The sequence below is a fragment of the Monopterus albus genome, unplaced genomic scaffold, assembly GCF_001952655.1.
Source record: "Monopterus albus unplaced genomic scaffold, M_albus_1.0 scaffold18.1, whole genome shotgun sequence".
Taxonomy (NCBI): domain Eukaryota; kingdom Metazoa; phylum Chordata; class Actinopteri; order Synbranchiformes; family Synbranchidae; genus Monopterus; species Monopterus albus.
In genome coordinates, this window is record NW_018127898.1 from 1,413,314 (window position 1) to 1,433,063 (window position 19,750).

A 19,750-nucleotide genomic window follows, 5' to 3' on the forward strand; every position below is an offset into this window, starting at 1 on the left:
GCCAAGTGCTTGCTCAAGGGGGATTTGTTGGGTTTTCCCTATGTAATAATAGTGATAACAGTAAGGTCTAGACCTTACTTTGTAAAGTGTCCTGAGATGACTTTTGTTGTGATTTGGTGCTATACAAATAAAATTTGATTTGATTTGATCTGATTCCTGCCCTTCTGATTTTTGGTTGCTACCTTGTGTTATGAACTGTTTGCCAGTGGTTTGAGATATCAGATTTTTCTGTAACCTTTTGCCATTCTGATTTTGAGTACCACTTATGTGTGAGGACTGAATTGTCTCCTGTCAGAGAGCTCTCATATGAATCAGGTACACTGCACTTGGTTGTGATTTCTCCCCCCCCAGCACTGGACCTCTGCCTACAACCCTCATCACCTCATCACTGTTCTAGTACTTGATATAGACGTTATCCCTGTGTACCTGTTATCCTGTCTCACACTCTCATCCTCTGCTCTAACATAGTGTGCCGCACCTCTCGATCAACGTTGCTCCTCTAGCCGTCCAGTCAATACAGCGTCCCCAGCTGCCCGAGATCTACTGAAGTATCTCAGTAACCGGCCCCCCATCTACGTAGTCCTCATTTCAGTATTCATTAAATTATTTACTTTTCCAAGCCTGAGTGCGAGTCCTGCATTTCTCTGAGTCCTTACCGATTATTGAGATACAGCTAGCCGTAACAGGATCAAATAATCCATACTGCCTTTGTGCCAATTTTTCAAACATCAGCTTGATTCATCCTTATCTAGATGCAAACCTTTCTCAATTACCCAGTGTTCTGTGGGACTACATATTGCAGTGTAGGCAACTAGCTATGTAAGAAACAGGTAAACTAGCCAGCAAGGTGTCACTCTTTTTTGAACAGAAAACAGCATAATAAAATGATACAAACAACCCTTCACATTTCAGTGTCCTTTAAACAAACAGACCCTCTTCTGACCTGTAACAGCAGAATAACTTCTTATTTAAGAAGGGAAAGCTCCTGCTTGACAGTGCAGCCTCGGCTAATGTGGATATTTACAACACAGCTTGGATTGAGTGCAACGTGCACACTGACCGTGGCTCATTCAGTTCAGTAGCCTCTCTCTCATCAAGGCAGGGTCAGAGTCCAAGGGACAAATCAATTCAAAACCAAGACAAGCAGAAAGCACAAATGCTGGAGAGTCACGAGTGCTTCATTGATGACAATCTGGCAGTGAGTGACTGTGGAGACTTGGCTCACATGCTGGATGAGAGCAGAGCAGGTGGCAAAAAAGGGAAACCTGGATCAAAAACAGGGGCTGAGTCTAACACTACAGGGAAAACAAGTGGTGGAGACAGGACAAAGACTGTGACAAAAAAATATGTCTGTTCTGTGCATGTGAAACTCTCAGATAAAAGCATCAGTTCACAAACAGATTTAAAACAAGACATTTCTCTTTTTAATGTCCACTTCACCACAGATTCATCTTCTCAGATTGCTTTCCATGAAGTCCAGCATCTTCTCCCATGCATCTTCCTGGGCAGCAGCATGAGGGGTGGACTGACCTCCCCACAGAGTGAACACTGCAGGAGAGAAAAGAACAAACATCAGAACTACAGTTATTTTCACTTTAATATTACAATTAAGGGTCTAACAGTTAAAATGTAATGACAACAAGTATAAAACTGGATCAGGCTCACATTTTTTTGGTTTATTGCGCCACAGGGATAATCTTGCATTTGGCGCGTAAGGCGGCTCAATCAGGTGACCGGCACCGGGGTATGACAACCGGGTGAACAGCTCAGATTTACCCGCAGCCTTCAGAGTCTCCTCAATCTGAGAACAAAACAAAAAAGAAAGAAAGAAAGAAAGAGGGAAAATGAGCCTTTACATTGCATAAAATCAGGGTCATTCTTTAAAATTCAGGTTGTTCAACTGCTGGAATTAAAAAGGATCACAAACAGTTTAGGAAAACACTGGATATTTAACCAGTGTTAATTAACAAGATGGCGCTTCTTGGGGTGCGATGTCGCAGTTCACTTGGAGTCAGGTTGTTTCTCTTTTGTCTTTTTTTTTGCTTATTTGTGCCATGTTAAAGCGAATGTGAGATTATATGTGCAATAACCCCTTACTAGACATACGCAATAATAATACAGAAATGTTCCGAAAGGTATTTTTCTAAGAGCATCTCATCAACAGTGTTCTCCTGGGGGACCTGAATAATAGCAGGACATTCTTTACCAAGCAATGGAAACAAGCCTGAATATAAATTGTCTTTTAGTATGTTATAACCCCTCTCTACCTCACCAAATGTAATGACATATCCAATTCCACCATGTGAATTACTAAGTGCGATGTTTGAAGTTCACTGTGGAAAATACTATTATCCTATTTTTGTGTATTGCAGTTTTAAGGCTTTGTCTCCTTTTTTATTTTAAGAATGTTCTTTCTGGCTTTTGACTCCTTACCTGACTCTAAAGGAGAGCTGCACAATAATTCCTATATGCCTAGACTGTCTGTTTATGCATAAATGGCAAATAAAAATCTTGATTTGACTTAATTATTACCTACCACATTTGCACTTTCTATGCTTGCAGTGCTCAGGTCATCTTCACTTACAATGGCCATTAATGGGCAAGCAATGTTCTCTATCTGCAAAGACTCAAGAAATGATTTTAGATCAGAGTGTTTGAAATTGACAAAAAAAAATATTGCTAGGATATTGTCAGTGCACATGTATGTTTGCTGGTGGGCTATCATGAGGACAGAGAAGCTGCAAGCTCACAACACCTTCAATATGGCCTCAGGACGAATGTTAGCAGGTAAGGACACCTCTCTGAAACTGACATGGCCTTGCTCATCGAACGTCCAGTGTTTCTGGTCACTAAAGGACAAGGTAACAGAAAAAACCACAAGATACATTTATGGAAATATTTCAACGTAACACATAACCTATAGTGGGGATTTAGCTAAAGTCCACGTTATACATCAGAAAAGCAATTTTTAGATGATCTCAATCAATAACTAATTAAATTAACAACCTATAAGATTAATACCAGAACTTTAGGCTCCAAATTTATCAATGAAGTGTCATACAAGATAGGAGACCCTATCTGTAAAGTTATTATTTACCTGTTAAAGTCATCAGCCCCGTCCTCTGCATCTAAGAGCTGAATGTTACTTCCTATTGGGCCATTGATACAAATCAAACAGGCTGGCTGGAGATGAAGAGGACAACGTTAGAACTTAATAAAAAGCACTACTAATTTTCTATTGCTAAACATTTTGTATGTTTATTTTTATACCCATTCTTGTAAAAGATATGATTGTTCATGTTCAGTACAAAGAGTTATGTGTTGACCAAAGTGTAGATTCAGAAATAGATGACAGAGACAGGCCTCCCTGACGTACTTTGACACCCGTCTGAGTGGCAATTCGAAGAGCCAGGTAGGATCCGTAAGAGATACCAATGATCCCAACTCTGTCGGCACAGACTTGATGATGATTCTGAAGCAGGTGAAATGCTGCCTGTCCAAGCAACACAAATCAGAAGATTTGTGGAAGTGACAGAATAATTAAAATAAGAATATATTTTTATTAAATGAAATGTACATGATGCAGAAAGAGATGGACATAGCACAGAATAAAGGAAGGCCTGCATCTTATCCCACCTTGAAATATGAATCACCAACATTCATGGTGTTGCGTGGGCCAGGTAAATCTTTGTGCCCCAGGAAGGCAAGGGCCAAACTAGCATAGCCTCTGGATGCAATCAGGGCAGCGCGGTACTCCATCAGTCCTCCACCCATTCCCCACAGGTCCAACATGCCTGGAAATGGACCCGGGCCTACAGGAAGTCAGTACCACAGATGCTGTTCAGAGGACACAGCCTTTCCACATCAGTTTTAAAATCTCTGAGTGAATACTTCAAAGCGTCTGCTCACCAGGGGGTAAGAATAACGTCCCTACAACTCCATTTTGACGAATATCTATTCTCCGTACGCCTGGTGCTATATACCAGCGCTCAGTGATTACAGTAGCTAGCTCAGTGCCCTGTGCCTCACTGGGGGAAATGTGGCCCTCCAGCAAGGATATCTGCACTGTGTATGGAGTCAATACGTTTATCTTCCTCAATCTGTGAAAAAGAGCACAGGTCAGTCAGGAAACTGTCATCAACTGACCCCAGGATCCCCCTGCATTCCCCAGAAGAGTCCCATTGGCTCACAGCCCAAATATGAGCCCCCAACCGAATGGTCCCTGGTCACTATTTTAGGGACAAACATAGATGGGAGAAGATCAACTGAGCAAAACCCTGAACAAAAGTCTAAAAGTCTCATCAAATCTAAAAGTGACTTCCACAATAAACAGATTAAATGTTGACTTGTGTTTTGTTTTACAACTGAAATTTAATGACAACTCTACGCTACAAACCCTTTCTTTGTTCAGTTATTAATATTGTTGTTTGTTAATATATTAGTGATTTTTTTATTGTAACTGTATCCATTTTAAACTATAAGAATAAACTACCTGCAAAAAAGTACTACATTAAAATTATTATTTGTGTTTTTTTCCAACACCAACTAGACAAATGCTTTTCACATCTACAATCTATGGAGTTATCTTATATATTATATAAATATAATAATATTGTGTGTTTAATAATTCCATTTATATCAAATCATTATATATAGACAGGCAACAAATAAAAGGAAAGCCTGAATAAACAAGTGGTCTCTTCAGGATGACCATGGGGCACGAGGGCTCACTCAATGGTTTGATGAGTGTGACAATGATGAGAATCATATGCTGTGGTCTTCAGTCAGCAGATCTCAACCCAGGTGAACATTTATAAGAGATTTAGGACCGACATGTTAGACAATGTCTCCACCACCATCATCAAAACACCACATGACGGAACATCTTTGGAAGAATGGTGTCCATCCCTTCAGTAGAGTCCAGGAACTGGTGAATCATTGCCCAGGCGCTCTGAAGCTGTTCTGGTTGAACACGGTGGCCCAGCACCTTACTGAGACACTTTATGTTGGCTTTTCCTTTTGTTTGTCACCTGTCTGTATGAGCCAACAGTGATTATGGAATGCCACAAACTCTGTGTGACTCACAGTTCACAGTGCCGTCTGAATTTGTATTATAATGGGCAAATGCCTCCCATAGGTCACCATCCTCACTGTGCATTTGTGCACATAGTGTAATTGGGCAGTGTGGGGGAAGGAAAGTCCCTTTAATGCTGATCCGTTCATCTATGAGAGCACGAACAGGAGCAGCTGTCAAAAGAGGAGATGGTCGATAACTGCTCCTCCACCGAACTGCACCTGCAGATAAAAAAAAATATACAGGCACCATGAACTTGTAGGTGTTACAAAAAAGAGAGGTACAGTATTACAGGTGACATTGTATCTGAAATTCTCTAATGTCGGCCAAAGCAATGAGAGAAAATGTGGTGAATTTTTACACTGCATGCATGCACTGTTAGACACTTGTGTTCCCATACACAAGCACTGGGAGCCAATGACACTTTGATATGGTGACAGGTTTCATATTCCAGTGCTACAGTCTGACCTACCTGACCCAGACCTTTTATGATTCTGCATCAAAATGTTCATAGACAGTGAAGAGAAAAGTGTCCCGGACTGTTTTCACTAAGTGGAGTAGTTCATGAGACAACAGCAGACATTTTACAACATGTCATACCTTGAGATTTTTACATTTTACTTTAAAAAACAAATCACTGGTTGAGTAACTGAAATAATCGATTGATTCTTTTCCACCAAATTCTACAAATATCCATCTACCAGGTTGTCAGCTTACCCACAAAGAGAAACATTATGGAAAATACCTCATTCAAACAAAACTACAACTGCTGCAGATCCAGGAAAGCATTTTTACACATCTTGAAGTTAACTCTTTAATTAACTTCTTAGATGATCACATGCTGTACACCACAGACAGACCTTTATGTAAGAACAGTCGAGTTCTGAGAAGCAGATTTTCTCAGAGTCAAGACAGAATGTACCGGTCAACCCAGACACTTGAACTCCAAATAACAACAAAAAATAAACAATATTCTTACCCGCTGCAGAATGCAAACCTTCCAGTTTTCTGTGTAAGGTGAATAGTGTCATCTTCATTTCTATGAGCTGTTGAATTCTTGTCACATTCACATGTGCTCTGATTATTATGGTGTTCACTACACATGAAAATGAGTAAAGGTTAAAGTCCATCACTTTGAAGCCATTGTTTATTGAAACAATACAATACAAATGACTATTTACTTACTTTTTTAAAACAAAGTCCACAACCTTAATTACTCTAGCCCATCACTTCAGTCAAAAGATCACAACCCCTGGAAAAAAAATATCAGTTCTCCAAATCTACCACAGGCACTCATTGTATGGTCAATAGTTGTTTTCTTGTGCAAACCTGTGTGAATGAACTCATGCACTCAGGTGTGAATTCCATAAACCTGCACACAGAACCACCTGCCTATCTTGTTATGATGAGAAGCCTTTCTCATTTTAAGAAGATACTTTTCTCGTTTTTCGGACTTACTGTGTTTTCTCGTTATACCGTAACCCTGCGCAGCTCGGAGTGACTGGCAGCATAGAGTATAATAGTACCGCTTGTGTTAACTTAGGTGTGATCAGATTGATTTATGAATTTGATCGATGTGGCACTGATGAGTCATGTTTCCAGGTATAAGCCCCACTCACTTTTCGCGCCTTGCTTCTGTCTAGAATAACATCAGGACGGTCATATGTACAATAAATGATGTCTATAAAAGTACAATGGTGGATGTTCCACATCAGATAGGAACACAGCAAACCTGAAAGAGAGAAAGAAAAACAAGAATGAGGATTGGAACCGTCCCAGGACAGCCGTTGGTCTGACACAGATAGCATGGATGAAAGAGCGCACCGATAGTATGTAAAACACTCTGTTTGAAATAATAATAGATAAAAAAAATTGTGGTTGTCTACACATTATAAGATTGACTGAAGAGTGACAGGTTTCATAGCTGATGAACCGTGTTGTGGTGAGACAAAATGGCCAGCGGGCCCACTGTGTACAAAATGACTGGTTGAAGCACACTTCAAGTCCCAATATGCATTGTTCATAGAGACTGTACACTAGTGCTTCTTGTGATTACATGAGGATGACCTTGTGTCAGACCATGTCCTAGTGGTGTGAAATGGCTGCTGATGGAAACACACTACAAGTCCCAAGTGGCTGCGATCTTAGAAACTACACATTAGGGCCTCTTGTGATTACACTGGGGATAACATGCTGTCAAACCGAAAAGAGAGTTTAATTCAGTTACACATACGCCGCTAACACTGGTAATCGCAGTAACATAAAGTGAGTAGTGGCGTGACATGGTGGGATTGGGGCAGACACTGAAACAGTGATGGCTGTGATGCAAGAGCCTCACCTAAGTTAAAAAGAATTATTCCTTTCATCTACAGTAACTAAACTATTGGAGATAAACTACACGCTAATGTGAAATAAGTGTCAGATAAGCAATCTTTACACGTATCAACCTATGTTTGCTACCATCTGGTCAGTACCCAGCTGTCTTTTTATGTGAATTATTTAATATCAGACTAATATTTATTTAGTTACAGAAAGGAGAGTTAATTCTTTATTATTCCAAACTATCAGGCTGAATTCCCTTAAACTATGTTGGCTTGAAACAGCCGCCTTTCCCTATGGTTAGTGTGTCAGACCAATAATTAAAATAAAGAGTCTTAATTCAGTTACATATACACACACCCACACACAAATAAATAAAGGTGACTAACTATGACATCAAAGTCATAAATCAATCTGACCACACCTAAGTTGACAGCAGTATTAATATATTGTGACAGCAGCGTACACAGTGGCTTTGAGTAACACCTCCATAGCAAATTCAGTCCTGCAGCTTCTTTATTATCAACACTCTCCCATACCAACTTTCCACAACAAGCAATATTGCGCTCAGGAGGTGCTCTTCTTGAGATTCACTGATCTGACACTTAAATCCACACACAATAATTAGCTCGCAAAATAACCCATGAATGCAACTCATGAGCCATGATCAATAAGAAGAATACCCTGCACATGTCCTGGTGATGTTACAGACATTACTGACAGCAGGTATAGTCAGTGTGTGTGCTGCTGTCACTCCAAGCTGTGACAGTGGTTGTGGCTGCAGCTCGACCCCTCTTTTATACTGCAGTGTAAAATGTGAAGACGCTCTACTGTATGTTTCCTTCACTTCTCACCTGATTCCTGCTCAGAGTGACCATGACTGTGATCAAATAATTCTTTGTGTGATCACTACCCAAAATCCAATTGATCTAGTTAGATAGGGATTACACGTTTTAACTCCTGGGGCCAGTTGTTCAAAACGTTTAATTTGAATCAGAATGATGCGGATTTGGAAATCCCATGTTTTGATATCCAGGATCAGATAATCCATATTGCTTTTGTGCCAGTTTTTCAAACATCGGATTGATTTGCCCTAATCTAGATGCAAACATTTCAGGATTACCAAATCTGGATTACAGTGCTCTATGGGACTACATAGTGTAGACAACTAGCTATGTAAGAAACAACAGGACGTAGCCAGCAAAGTATCACTATGTTTTGTTATTTGAACAGAAAACAGCATAATAAAACAATACAAACAACCCTTCGCATTTCAGTGTTTTTCAAACAACCTCTTCTGACCTTTAACAGCAGAATGACTTCTTCTTTGAGAAGAACAAGCTCCTGCTCGAGAGTACAGCCTCGGCTAATGTGGCTACAAAGAGGAGGGGTTGTTTTGGAAGTGACGTGATGACGCTTGCTTAGTGGGTCCACATTATTTTTTCACTTATTTCATAGTTAATCGTGGTTTTCTCTGTTTTATTTTTGCTCATTCGCTTTGGTAAATTATCAGTCCGATTCCCAAGGTTCAAAGTGTGTCTTCAAATCACTTGTTTTGATCGACCGCAGACATTTTCAATTTACACTTATAGACAATTAAACAAAGAAATGCAGAATGGGTTTCTTTGAGAAGAATTTAAAATTGGCTAAACTGCACTGTAATTTTGTGAAAACGAATACAGCTCAAGATAAATTACATATTTTTATTTCAATTATTATACCGGATAGTTTTTAACTCCACAAACTTTTGTTTCCAACCAAAATTATAAATGTTTAATTAATTAATTATTAAATCCGCCCAATTATTAATATGATAATTATATGATCGTTATTATATGTATGTTTTGATAGTTTATGTATTGTTTGACTTAATTTTACTTGTTTATTTAATACTAATTAATATTATATATTAGCGACTTGTCCAACCAAAAAAATAAAAAATAAAACGAAAGATTTTCAAAATAAATGATCAGTTTTGCATAAAAAGTAGAACATTTATATTTATTTGGTTTAAGTGTATTGCGAACAGTACAGTTATGGCTATTCTATAATAGATTATGAGTTTTTTCTCCCTTTGTTGTTTGCAGATGTCAAATTTATCTGAAAACTCGTACAGTTGACTCAATAATTCAATCAGGTTTTTTACATTGAAAGGCAAATGCGCGTTGTTTTCCTTCCAGGTCCACCGCCGTGACTTCCGTGTTGTTAACAAGGTTCAACCAGTGGATTAAAACAAGGCCGTGTTGCGTTTCTGTAGAATTTTGAAAACAGTAAACAGGCGAGTGGATTATCGTCAGTACGGCAGCGAAACATTTATAAACTAGTATTCAGGTGTGTAGCAACTATTTGTGTGTTTTGTTAAACAGTTCAGCCGCTGCTTCGACAGAAAACATACATGCTAATACGTATTTACTTGTTGGTTATCCCTTTTGATGCTAGACGAAATGTGTGTTTTACATGCACGGTGAAATGGTTGTCACTTTGACTTTTATGTTTATTTGAATTTAATGTCATAGCACAGCGGGTTTTGTCAGTCACCCACAACGCAGTGCTAAAGCTAACCCGCTGTGGTGGCTGGCTTTTGCTAATCGTTGAGTGTGTGTTGTAGCTAGATGTATACTCGGTTAAACTGATTCTGACACTAAATTAAACCGAATCGGCGGTCTCTCTTTCTGTCCGTGGAAAGGAAACCACAACCACATGCCTTCAGAATGGAAGTGGGACAGTGGAGACGGCACTGACAAGTTGATTTTTCCAATAAAATGTCCTACTTTGTATGGTCACACTACAAACAGAAAAATTAAAAGCTATATGTACCAGATGATTGTTTATATAATGTGCTCATATAAAAAAAAATGCTGTTTGTTAATATATCCTTATTGGACTGGGTTCACTAATTTGATATCAATATCTGCTGCAACAATCCAATATCAGTCAGGCTGTGAAGTTTGATCCTTGCTTTCTAAAATTTCGGAATATTACTTTTCTGGTCAGGTGTATTCAAAGTTTAAATTTGATATATAAACCATAAGAAGAGAAGATTGTATTGATTTCTCTCCTGGCTTATTGACACTGATTAGTAGTGCTTGACTCGCTGGGGGAAAGGTAAATAAGGATTATTTGTACTGCTTAACTTAGTGTTCATCACACAGCAAATGCCCCAAGAACAAAATGTCTGAGTAGTTTTTAGTAATAAAAAAAAAATTATTAAAACTAGTAAAAGTTATTACTTGTTATTGAATATTTTCAGCAGTAGAGCTTATTACTCCTGGCTTTCCTGAGTTTGTCGAAAACTTAAAAACCGCAATTGGGTTTAAAAACAAAAAAGGTTGAGGTACAGCAAGTTAGTGGGCTTTGTTACAGTAAGCTGCTCTCCTACTGTTACTGTTGCATTGCTGAGTAATGTATTTTTTTGTGTTTCAAATTTTCAGATTGCACACAGGCCACACTGGATGGGCCTGCTGGTAACATCCTCTGGGCCTGTATCTGTAACATCAGTAGGCAATGGCCAGTCAGTTTCGTAGCTACATCTGGGACCCGGTCCTCATTATCTGTCAGATTGTGTTGATGCAGTGCATCTACTACAGCTTTCTGGGTCTGTGGTTGGCTGGAGTGGACAGTCTGGTGCAAGCTAGTCGGTCAATGGACCAAATCTTCAGCTATGAAGTAAGTTTTACTATATTCTCTGTGTGTAACCTATATTTGTAGATAGATAGATACTTTGTTGACCCAGAGAGATGTTCAGGTACTTGTACCACATTGTAGACTCAAGAGGCAGTATTTAAATATTTGCTGTGCTTGACAGGTCCTTGGTTTTGCAACAGTGCAGGGTAGGCTTTCAATGATGGCATTCATCCTGAACTCTCTGACCTGGTAAGTAATTTCTTCAGTATATTTAGGGACGCACCAATACCACTTTTTTTCCCAGACTAAGTACAAATACTTAAATTTGAGTACTTGCAGATACTGCGTAGCTACCGATACAAGAACTTAATAATAATACAGTGTTTCTACTGCAAAAATTACAGTTACCATAGACAGTTTTTATTTTCATTAGATTTACCTTCTGATTGTGATTAAATACAATATAACAGGAGGCTGTACAAATATGAAAACTGATAAACACAGCACTGCCACCATTCCTACTGAATACAACATGTAACTGACTGAAGGTCTGTAGCCTACTACATAACGTACTGCGAGACAGTGTTTTTTAGCCTTTGTAGGAGTGCATTATTTCATAACCTCCACCCAGAACAGCAAGATCGGAAGCTTGTGACATCACATTCAGCATTTTAAATGTTTAATTTAACAAGGGTGCAGGCTCTCACTTTAAACTGGACACTGTCTCTAAGGGATGCTCATAGACACACACAACAGAGCAGAGAATCAGAGCTCACAGTCGTCTTTACTTTAGTCACTTATCTTAAACAGAAACCACTGAAATTTCTTCTCTACCACCTAATGTACGGCTGAACCAGTGTAGTGTTGCAATTAAGTATTATTGGTGTGTATTATTGGACAACATTTATGAGTATGAGTACAAATACTTGAGGGTGTTATCAGACCTGATATCCAATACTGGTATTGGCAACAGTGCATCCCTAATATTTTTATTTACATAGGATAAACAGTAGGTTCTCTAGATTTGGTGTGTGGCTGGACTTGGTGTTGAGCATCATTGTGTCCATAAGAATTCTCTTGTGACTGGTAGTGTAACTTTTCTGTCTCCCCAGTGCCCTTGGTCTGTGGTTCTTCATCCGTCGAGGGAAACAGTGCCTGGACTTCACAGTCACTGTGCACTTTTTCCATATGATTGGCTGCTGGAAAAAATTCCTGCTGCCCTGTCCTGGTGGCTTGTTAATGTAGTCTGCATGGCCTTGATGGCTGTAACCGGAGAGTACCTGTGCATGCGGACTGAGCTCAGGGCCATTCCGGTCAATAGTGGACCCAAGTCTAACCTGTGAATTTTTGTTGACACCACACTGAAAATCTGATGACAGTTAACGCCTGACGGACTTATTCAGAGGAGATTTTTCCCCACTGTAAAAGAAATGGAACATGAGCCTCTGTCAGTGTCCATGTTGGATTGTTACTCATGTCCTCTTCAAGTGATACATCACATGAACTGATCTATTTATTCAAAGCTGTCATTTAAATAATGCACAGTGTTAACTCTGTAGGATATTAAGGTTCATATTTTAATACTTATGAAAAGCAGACATCAGTTTACATCTTTCTCTGAAACTTCAGACTTTGTAATTACAATTGTCTTGTTAAAATTCAATACATTAGCATGAGAATCCAATTTAAGATTTAATTTTCTTTTCTTTTTCATAACCATTGAAAATGACAAACTGAAATTTCGGAACAAAACCGGGAGATCAACATATGTCACCATCAGCCATTGTGTTGACTTGATGTGTTGGCAAACAAACCATATAACCATCATGTTTCAGGACATATTTCAGTGTTCCTGTCGAACCTCACTGAAATTTAGAGATGCCAGTGTGCAGAGTTACCTATCTGCTGCTAAAAGTTGTTGGATAACTACTGTTCAATGTTTAAAAGTTTTATTTTTCTCAAACACTGCATTCAAACATTGTGCAAGCAAAATGCAGGAAGAAGTTTTACAATGTTACTATAATATTGGTCAGTGGTATAAAATCAGGCTTTTTAACAAATCTTTATGAATAGTTTGTACATTCAGTCTCATACATGCTGCTCAGCATAGCCATTTTTTGTCACGCTTGTACAGAACTGTGCACATCTAGCGTGTTTTTCCGTTTCTGTCATGATGTATTATGCAGACAAGGTGGCCGCCGTTTGGCAGCCACCAGCTGAGTTCTGACAGCAGGCGCCGTCTGTTTCCAAAAACACTGTCACCATTTGTGCTGATATGAAAATTGTTCCGATTTCTGGAACAATCTCACTTTCTCCTTTAGTGATGGATTTTAAAAACGTATCCAAATAAACTGCTTATTATCTTTATTACAGCTCCTGTAGCACATGCTCATATATCTGATGGTGATTGTCGGGTCAGAAACTTTGCACTTATCTTTGATATTGTGGACTATGCAGGATGTTGTTTTATTACATATTATTTTGTTCAATCAGTATTAAGACTGAAGAGGGGGTTATGGGTTTGATTATTTCTTGGCTGACCACAGTCTTCTCAGAGTCTTATCTTCTTGTCACTGTGCAGCCTAACTTATTGTTTTGACACTTTGATCTTTGTACATATTCAACAAGTGAGCTATAATGTGATCATTAAGATATAGAGGCACTGGTAGGTGGATTTTGTTACCTTTGGACAGAACCAAGCTAGGTGTTTCCCTGTTTCCAGTGTTTGTGCTAAGCTAACTGGCTGCTCAACTTGGAACATGTTCCTTTAGGTTATGTTCGGAGCCAGTGTAACCTTATATTTAGTTATTCCCCACAATGTCTACTCTGTCATATGCAATGCCACCTTTGTATTCTTTAACATAACTTTAGTTATTACGGTGTATTTAAACACAGTAAACTTGACAGATGGACTTACTGTAATGAAATTCTCTGACTTGTCTCTAGTGCAGAAACATCACAGTCAGAATGAACAGATTTTTTCCTTCTCTCTGAATGTGAGGTGTTGGCACTAGCATCAAATACTTTTGGCACAGTGCAAATACTTCTGCGCATATGCTGTTTAATACAACATGGCCAGTTCATATGGTGGAATAAAGTGAATATTTCAGTCAGGAAACTGTAGGTGGAAAAAAATTGGTCATTGTGCTTCAAGTGTCAATGATGGGTCTTATGTATAGCGAGGGGCAAACTATCAGCGTGTCTTTAGTTCACCTAAGGTGCTCCACCCTGGGCCCTGACTCTTAATTTTCTCCCACCAGTGCCTCTGCTAAAGGTGTCCAGATGGAAAAGAAGCAGATGCAAAAGCACTAATGAGTTGAAATATGCCCGTTGTGATCTTCATTACCAACATCTTGCTCCAGGGAGAACTGAGAACAGCGTCTCTGTAGTAAATGAATTGCGTAGCAGAAGACTGACTGCGTTGATTAAATGCTTTACTATCTTTGCAAAACATATTTTACTGAAGGTGATGGACACATACACACACTGTATATTTTAAGCATGGTGCTTTATTATTACAAACACATTGCCATATATTGCTTTATACAGTCTTGTAAATAGTGTGCTTTTCTATCAGTAAACTGAAAAAACAAACAAACACTGGATTCTGGACTTGTTTTTATATTCAGAGATTTTCTCCATATGTTTGACTTTAGGGCTTATTTCTTACAGTTTAATGCTCATCTTAAAATAATTTTCATGCTTTCTTTAACAGCACATGAAGTCCTCTTTTAAACAACCATACATATTGCTCATGCTTTGGGGACGTGACAACTGTTTTTGTATTCTCACCATCAGACACACAGTGGATGACATAATGCTACCACGTGTGAAACATGAAATAAATAGAAACAACTAGATCAAACATGCTAATGCGGGGGTGGGGGGTGAGGGTAATGATTGCATAAGAGAAGGTGCTGATACAGTGAGAAGCTATAGCCTAACCTAATGCACAGATCAGTACTACGGTACATTTTGTCTGAGATAAAATCCCAGACTGTCCATTTTTTTCTGAAGCACTGCACAAATATTGTCATGCATTTGCGATAAAAATAGATTAGAGAAAATAATCCGTAGCAGAGAAATCATGTTTTGATGACGCCTGCTTGGATCTTCAGTGTTTAAGGAAAGTGTGACACAGGTTTGGAAAAGCAAACAAAACCATTTGATGCTATTGCTCATTAATTTTTATTTTTCTCTGAATCTGTGACTATTTGTAATAGTGTCATGCAGTATTCTGTAACAGAACTCTAACAAAGATACTAATTTCATAGTGATTAAAACCATCACAACTAGTGATATGGTTTGTTTGAAAAATGAGTCAGATGCTTGTAGCTATGAACTATGAACTGTAGCACCCATGACCTTATTTCTGTTGAGATTCTTCCTTTTTGCTGCTTTTAATGTTTAAAATCAAGGCCAGGTTTAACTAAATTTGATTAAAAGTATGAAATAGATAAATGTAGCAGCACACTTTGGAAACTTGGAAAATATAATGTCTTAATTGGTAGAGCTTTCATTGAAACACTACTGATACAAAAGCAACTGTATGGATGCTTTATAAAAATAAACTATTATTTTGTATTACAGCAGCTAGTGGTTTTGTTCATGAATATAATTTGACTTCATTACAGAATAAATTATAGTTGTTTAAAGTTAAATACTGTGTATCATCCCTTAAAATATGATAATCTGGGGAATTCTTATACTTTTGGCTGTAGCATTATACAGATTCTTCTTCGAAAATCTAATCTCTTCAATAGCATCCGCTCTTGTGTAGCCTATCTTCATGCTCTATAATAATGCACTTTTGCAGGACTTTGAAGTAAAGTTCTACCTATACTGTGTTTACTACAAGTGAGAATTTTCACACAAGATGTAACAAAAAATTCATGAAGCAACAATGAACATTTCACACTTTAGATTTTTTGTTTACACACCAACACTGGACTGAACCAAAGCATTGCGTGAGGCTCTGAGAACGTGAGAGAGGAGCTGGAGAAATGAACGTGTGATGCCAGGTGTCTTTATAGCAGCCATGCAACATTGGCCACAGTGGGCTCAAATGTTGTGGGGGTAAAGGGGGTCAAAACCTTTACACAGTTAGCTTGATTGTCACTGGTTAGAAGGGTATTTCACCTACAGTGTATCTGTAACATCTTTTAGTAGCAAGCTTTGGTGTAATTAGATTGTCTAGTTTGCTCCTTTCGCTGACCAGTAAGTTAACAACAAATTTAAACATGATCTGCTAAGAAAAAAGTGATTATTTTTGGTGTTTGGTGACATTTTTTTGTAACGCATGAGCTAATTATGATAGCTTGGCTGTATTTATACAAACATACTCACAGGGGATTAAAATCAGTGCTAAGATATATTGTATGTCAGGAGTTGAAAATCTAATCTTCACACATTTAGTATTCATGGCAGGACTGTTTTGTAATGATATTGTGTCCGGCCCTTGTGTATTGATAAACCAGTGCCACAGGTGTTGATCTGTCTCTGGTCACATTGTATCTGAAATCCCTAGAATACTTGGGAGTGCTTGCGTTAGCCTGCCTCAACTGGAAAGCTGGCAGGGATGTGATTTTTCTCTACTACTGCACTGGTCTCTAGACATAAGAGAAGATTAAGATGATGTATTTTGGAGGATTTCAAATGATTCATCACAGCAAATATTGATTGACTTCTGGCTCTATGTCAAAGTAATCCTTTTTAACACATCTGTCTTTATTAAATCCTTGGCTTTTGGTTTGAACTAAAGTGGACTGAGCCCTGGGGAATGTAAGGCCCTCCTCCTCACCTCGCCACCACCCCTACCCCATCTGTACAGCGGACCAACTTGGCCCAACCATGATCAGCATCAGTGGCAAGGTAAGGGCGGCGAGAGGTGAACTTGTGCTTGGAGAAGAGCTGGCGCTGCACAGGTCAAAGAGACTTCCCTGGAAACTCATTTTTCTGGAGTCCTGCCTCAGAGCCTCCCAGATGGAGCTGACTTCCTCTCGACAGTCGGACAGCGCCGTGAGAGCACACGTGTGGAAATCTTCCCAGTGGCTGCGGCAAACAAAGGATCATCAGATCAATGTTGCATCTGCCGTTTCACTCAGAATTCATCCCTGCTACAGAAGGCAGACGTGCACTGGCTGTCGTGGATTAATTTGCCCACCAATAATCTATCACTCAGATGGCTACGGTGGCTTCGTAAAGTCAAACTGAGCTTTAATTACCATGGCAACTGCATCGGAGAGTGAAACAATATCACAAATTATACTGCCGAGGGCTTATGTGTAAATCTTTGTCTTCAATATACTGTGCTGGGGCTGTGGAGTGCGTACAGTAGCAATGACAAAAAGCATCCCCAGAATTTCATTAGTGCTGCAGCAAAGTCATAAATTATTTAGTACAATGGCTCAGTGTCTGAGCACCATTCACTTCTCTATTCTCCCCCAGAGATTATGGCATCTGCTCTTTTTCTCTCCAGTATTTTGTCAGGAGACGCATATCTCATAGCCTGTCTATACTTATACTAAGTGGACTGAAAGGCAATTTGTCTGCTATAGATCAATGGTTTTACAACCTGTCACAGTGAGTGTGTCTTTTGGTTCTTGCCTTCTCTGGTTAATTTGAGTTAATCACTAGTATTTGGTTCAAATAAAAGTCTACAGACTCACTGGATTTCTTTATAACAGAGATGTACAGCGTGTCTCATGTTGTCCACACGCTCTCTTAAATTATTCTCACCTGCACACTGCTGCCACTCCCCACTCACTGGTCATGTTCTCCTGATAGTTATCCATGCTCTCTCCCAGCTTCAGCACACACTCTGAAAAATCCTTATAAATGTTTTCACACTTCACATCTGTGGAGTCTCCTGACACCACAATGGGCAGGAACACTGCAAACCAGACACAGAGGACAGCTTATTTGACCAGACTCTTCACTATTTCCCTCAAGTGGACAAGTTAGAAAACTTAATTGACACATCTGTCCACAGGAGCTGCACAGACAAAGTTATCAGATGCCTCTGTTTTTGTAATTAAAAGGGTGCATTCACTCTGTAGAGTCCTTCTTAGGAATTCAGGCCATTTGGTGTTTTTTCTATGTGTGAAACTGTTTCGGTCTGGTTTTTATTCTGCCATCATTTTCTCATATGAACCTTAAACATTGCTCATGGCCATGCAACTTTTGTATATTATCATTTTTAACACATCATAAATACATATAATTAGCAAATATTTTCAATATCTGCACCCCACTGTGGATGTCAGTGGGAGGCAAGCTATGAGGCAGATGTTACCACAGAGAATAGTCCTGACCATTGCAGCCCATACACTGGGTATCATGCTATTTGCAATTTAAATGCTAAAACATACAACATTCTGTAAGAGGACAATGTAAAATAAGCGCTATTAAAGCATCAAACATGAAGAAAAGCGGAATTTAAGAAAAAACAGCTATACATATGTAGGTTTTTATTTTTTAAAGATAGCCTACATGCTTACACACTGCCACCTGAACATAGACACCCAGTAGGCATCTGTCGTCGATAGGTGCACTTCAAGCAGTAGCCAACGTACAGGTCTCATAATAACCATCATGCAACCGGAGATAATCTTAGCAGAGAGATAAAACGGCGTGAGGCATTCACACCGTCCGAAGTGGCACACAGCCTAAATAAAGCCACGGAAAAGCTCGAGATATCTTACCCAAGACTAAAGCGAGAACCCCTCCGAGCTTCGTCGACATGAAAAATCCCATATCCCATTTCAAGCCCGGCGGAAGGCGCGGGATGCTGCCGAGGCGCTCATGAATCAGGATTTTAAAAAACAAACAAAAAAGCAGCGCAGAGTCACACGGAGCCGATTAGCTACACATTATTAATGTGTGTCGGTGTGTATTAGTGATTACTCGGTGGTAAACACTTGCTATGTATGCACAGTCCTTCCCTTGCTCCGGCCGACTGCTGACGTTACCTGCGCCCCAGCGCGCGCTGAGCTCATCTTCCCCCCTCGGCACCGGACAGCGCTCAGCTCCCCGAGCAGGAGCCGCGACACGAGGAGGTCTCACAAGGTGCTCCTGCTTTATTTTTTCCATTATAGATTTTAATCCTCTATTGTGTGACCTCTGCTTACAGAATACGTTAGTTTTAGTTAAAGACCTCCTTCTGACAGGCTTTAATGTAGCCTAATGGTAATTTGTGTCCGGTAGTTTATGATTATTCAGTTGGTTAACAAAAATTCTTGAAACAAATTCTTTTTGTGTCATTAAAAATCTCTCTACAATTATTCAAATATTGTTAATTTCACATTTTTAACTGCTTTAAGGTCAGACATCTAAGTGATGTAATAGTAAGAAAAAGTCATTTTTGAGAGGAGGGAGACTTTAAACTGTACAGCTGATTAGGTGACTACACACGATGGGTGCTTGAGAACAAAAAAACAGACACACTTTAGTGTAGGGGTGAATTATTTCCCAGCTCTGGAAAGAAACAGGAACATATAAATGGACACTAAAGAAAAAGTAGAAATTATGAGATTGTGATTATTGTTGTTGGGTGTAAAAATAGGTACTGTAGATGCCCAGCTCACATAAGCATATGAAACATTGTGCAAAGACCAAAAAAAATCAAAAATCAAAAGAAGAGTAAAACAAAATGTTTAGACATGAACTCATTGGAGACAATGGAAGATGCAAAAGACAAATGTACCACAAATCCACAAAGTTTCTAAAAGAAAA

The 19,750-nt window shown here is 39.1% G+C and overlaps 3 protein-coding genes across 3 annotated transcripts; 1 reads left to right on the forward strand and 2 right to left on the reverse strand.

The window, feature by feature from the left end:
• Positions 1-96: 96 nt before the first annotated feature.
• Positions 97-8,792, reverse strand: LOC109956248 (bile acid-CoA:amino acid N-acyltransferase-like). The gene is made up of 14 exons (XM_020593217.1): positions 8,696-8,792; positions 6,694-6,806; positions 6,260-6,326; positions 6,054-6,170; positions 5,086-5,295; positions 4,142-4,229; positions 3,910-4,100; positions 3,637-3,812; positions 3,377-3,493; positions 3,098-3,183; positions 2,756-2,849; positions 2,537-2,617; positions 1,666-1,801; positions 97-1,548 (listed from the first exon to the last, which is right to left on the reverse strand). Coding segments are annotated over exons 3-14 (1,398 nt in total). The 5' UTR covers positions 6,261-6,326; positions 6,694-6,806; positions 8,696-8,792; the 3' UTR covers positions 97-1,447.
• A 787-nt stretch (positions 8,793-9,579) lies between these two features.
• On the forward strand, positions 9,580-12,380 carry sys1 (SYS1 golgi trafficking protein). Its single transcript, XM_020593139.1, is given in 5 exon segments — positions 9,580-9,724; positions 10,825-11,059; positions 11,199-11,266; positions 12,130-12,218; positions 12,221-12,380. Coding segments are annotated over 4 exon segments (459 nt in total). The 5' UTR covers positions 9,580-9,724; positions 10,825-10,897; the 3' UTR covers positions 12,361-12,380.
• Positions 12,381-16,814: 4,434 nt separating this feature from the next.
• LOC109956197 (neuritin-like) lies at positions 16,815-19,029 on the reverse strand. The gene is made up of 3 exons (XM_020593140.1): positions 18,721-19,029; positions 17,756-17,909; positions 16,815-17,068 (listed from the first exon to the last, which is right to left on the reverse strand). The coding sequence occupies exons 1-3, from the start codon at positions 18,770-18,772 to the stop codon at positions 16,831-16,833; spliced, it is 444 nt and encodes a 147-aa protein (XP_020448796.1). The 5' UTR covers positions 18,773-19,029; the 3' UTR covers positions 16,815-16,830.
• Between the last annotated feature and the right edge of the window lie 721 nt (positions 19,030-19,750).

Coding starts and splice junctions, on each gene's coding strand:
- LOC109956248 (XM_020593217.1), bottom strand. Junction 4,101..4,141: donor CAGGGGGATCCTGGGGTCAG/TTGATGACAGTT, acceptor TCTTTTTCACAG/ATTGAGGAAGATAAACGTAT. Junction 2,850..3,097: donor GGGGCTGATGACTTTAACAG/GTAAATAATAAC, acceptor CTTGTCCTTTAG/TGACCAGAAACACTGGACGT.
- LOC109956197 (XM_020593140.1), bottom strand. CDS start 18,772: ATGGGATTTTTCATGTCGACGAAGCTCGGAGGGGTTCTCGCTTTAGTC. Junction 17,910..18,720: donor GGTTCTCGCTTTAGTCTTGG/GTAAGATATCTC, acceptor TCTGGTTTGCAG/TGTTCCTGCCCATTGTGGTG. Junction 17,069..17,755: donor GGAGTGGCAGCAGTGTGCAG/GTGAGAATAATT, acceptor TGTTTGCCGCAG/CCACTGGGAAGATTTCCACA.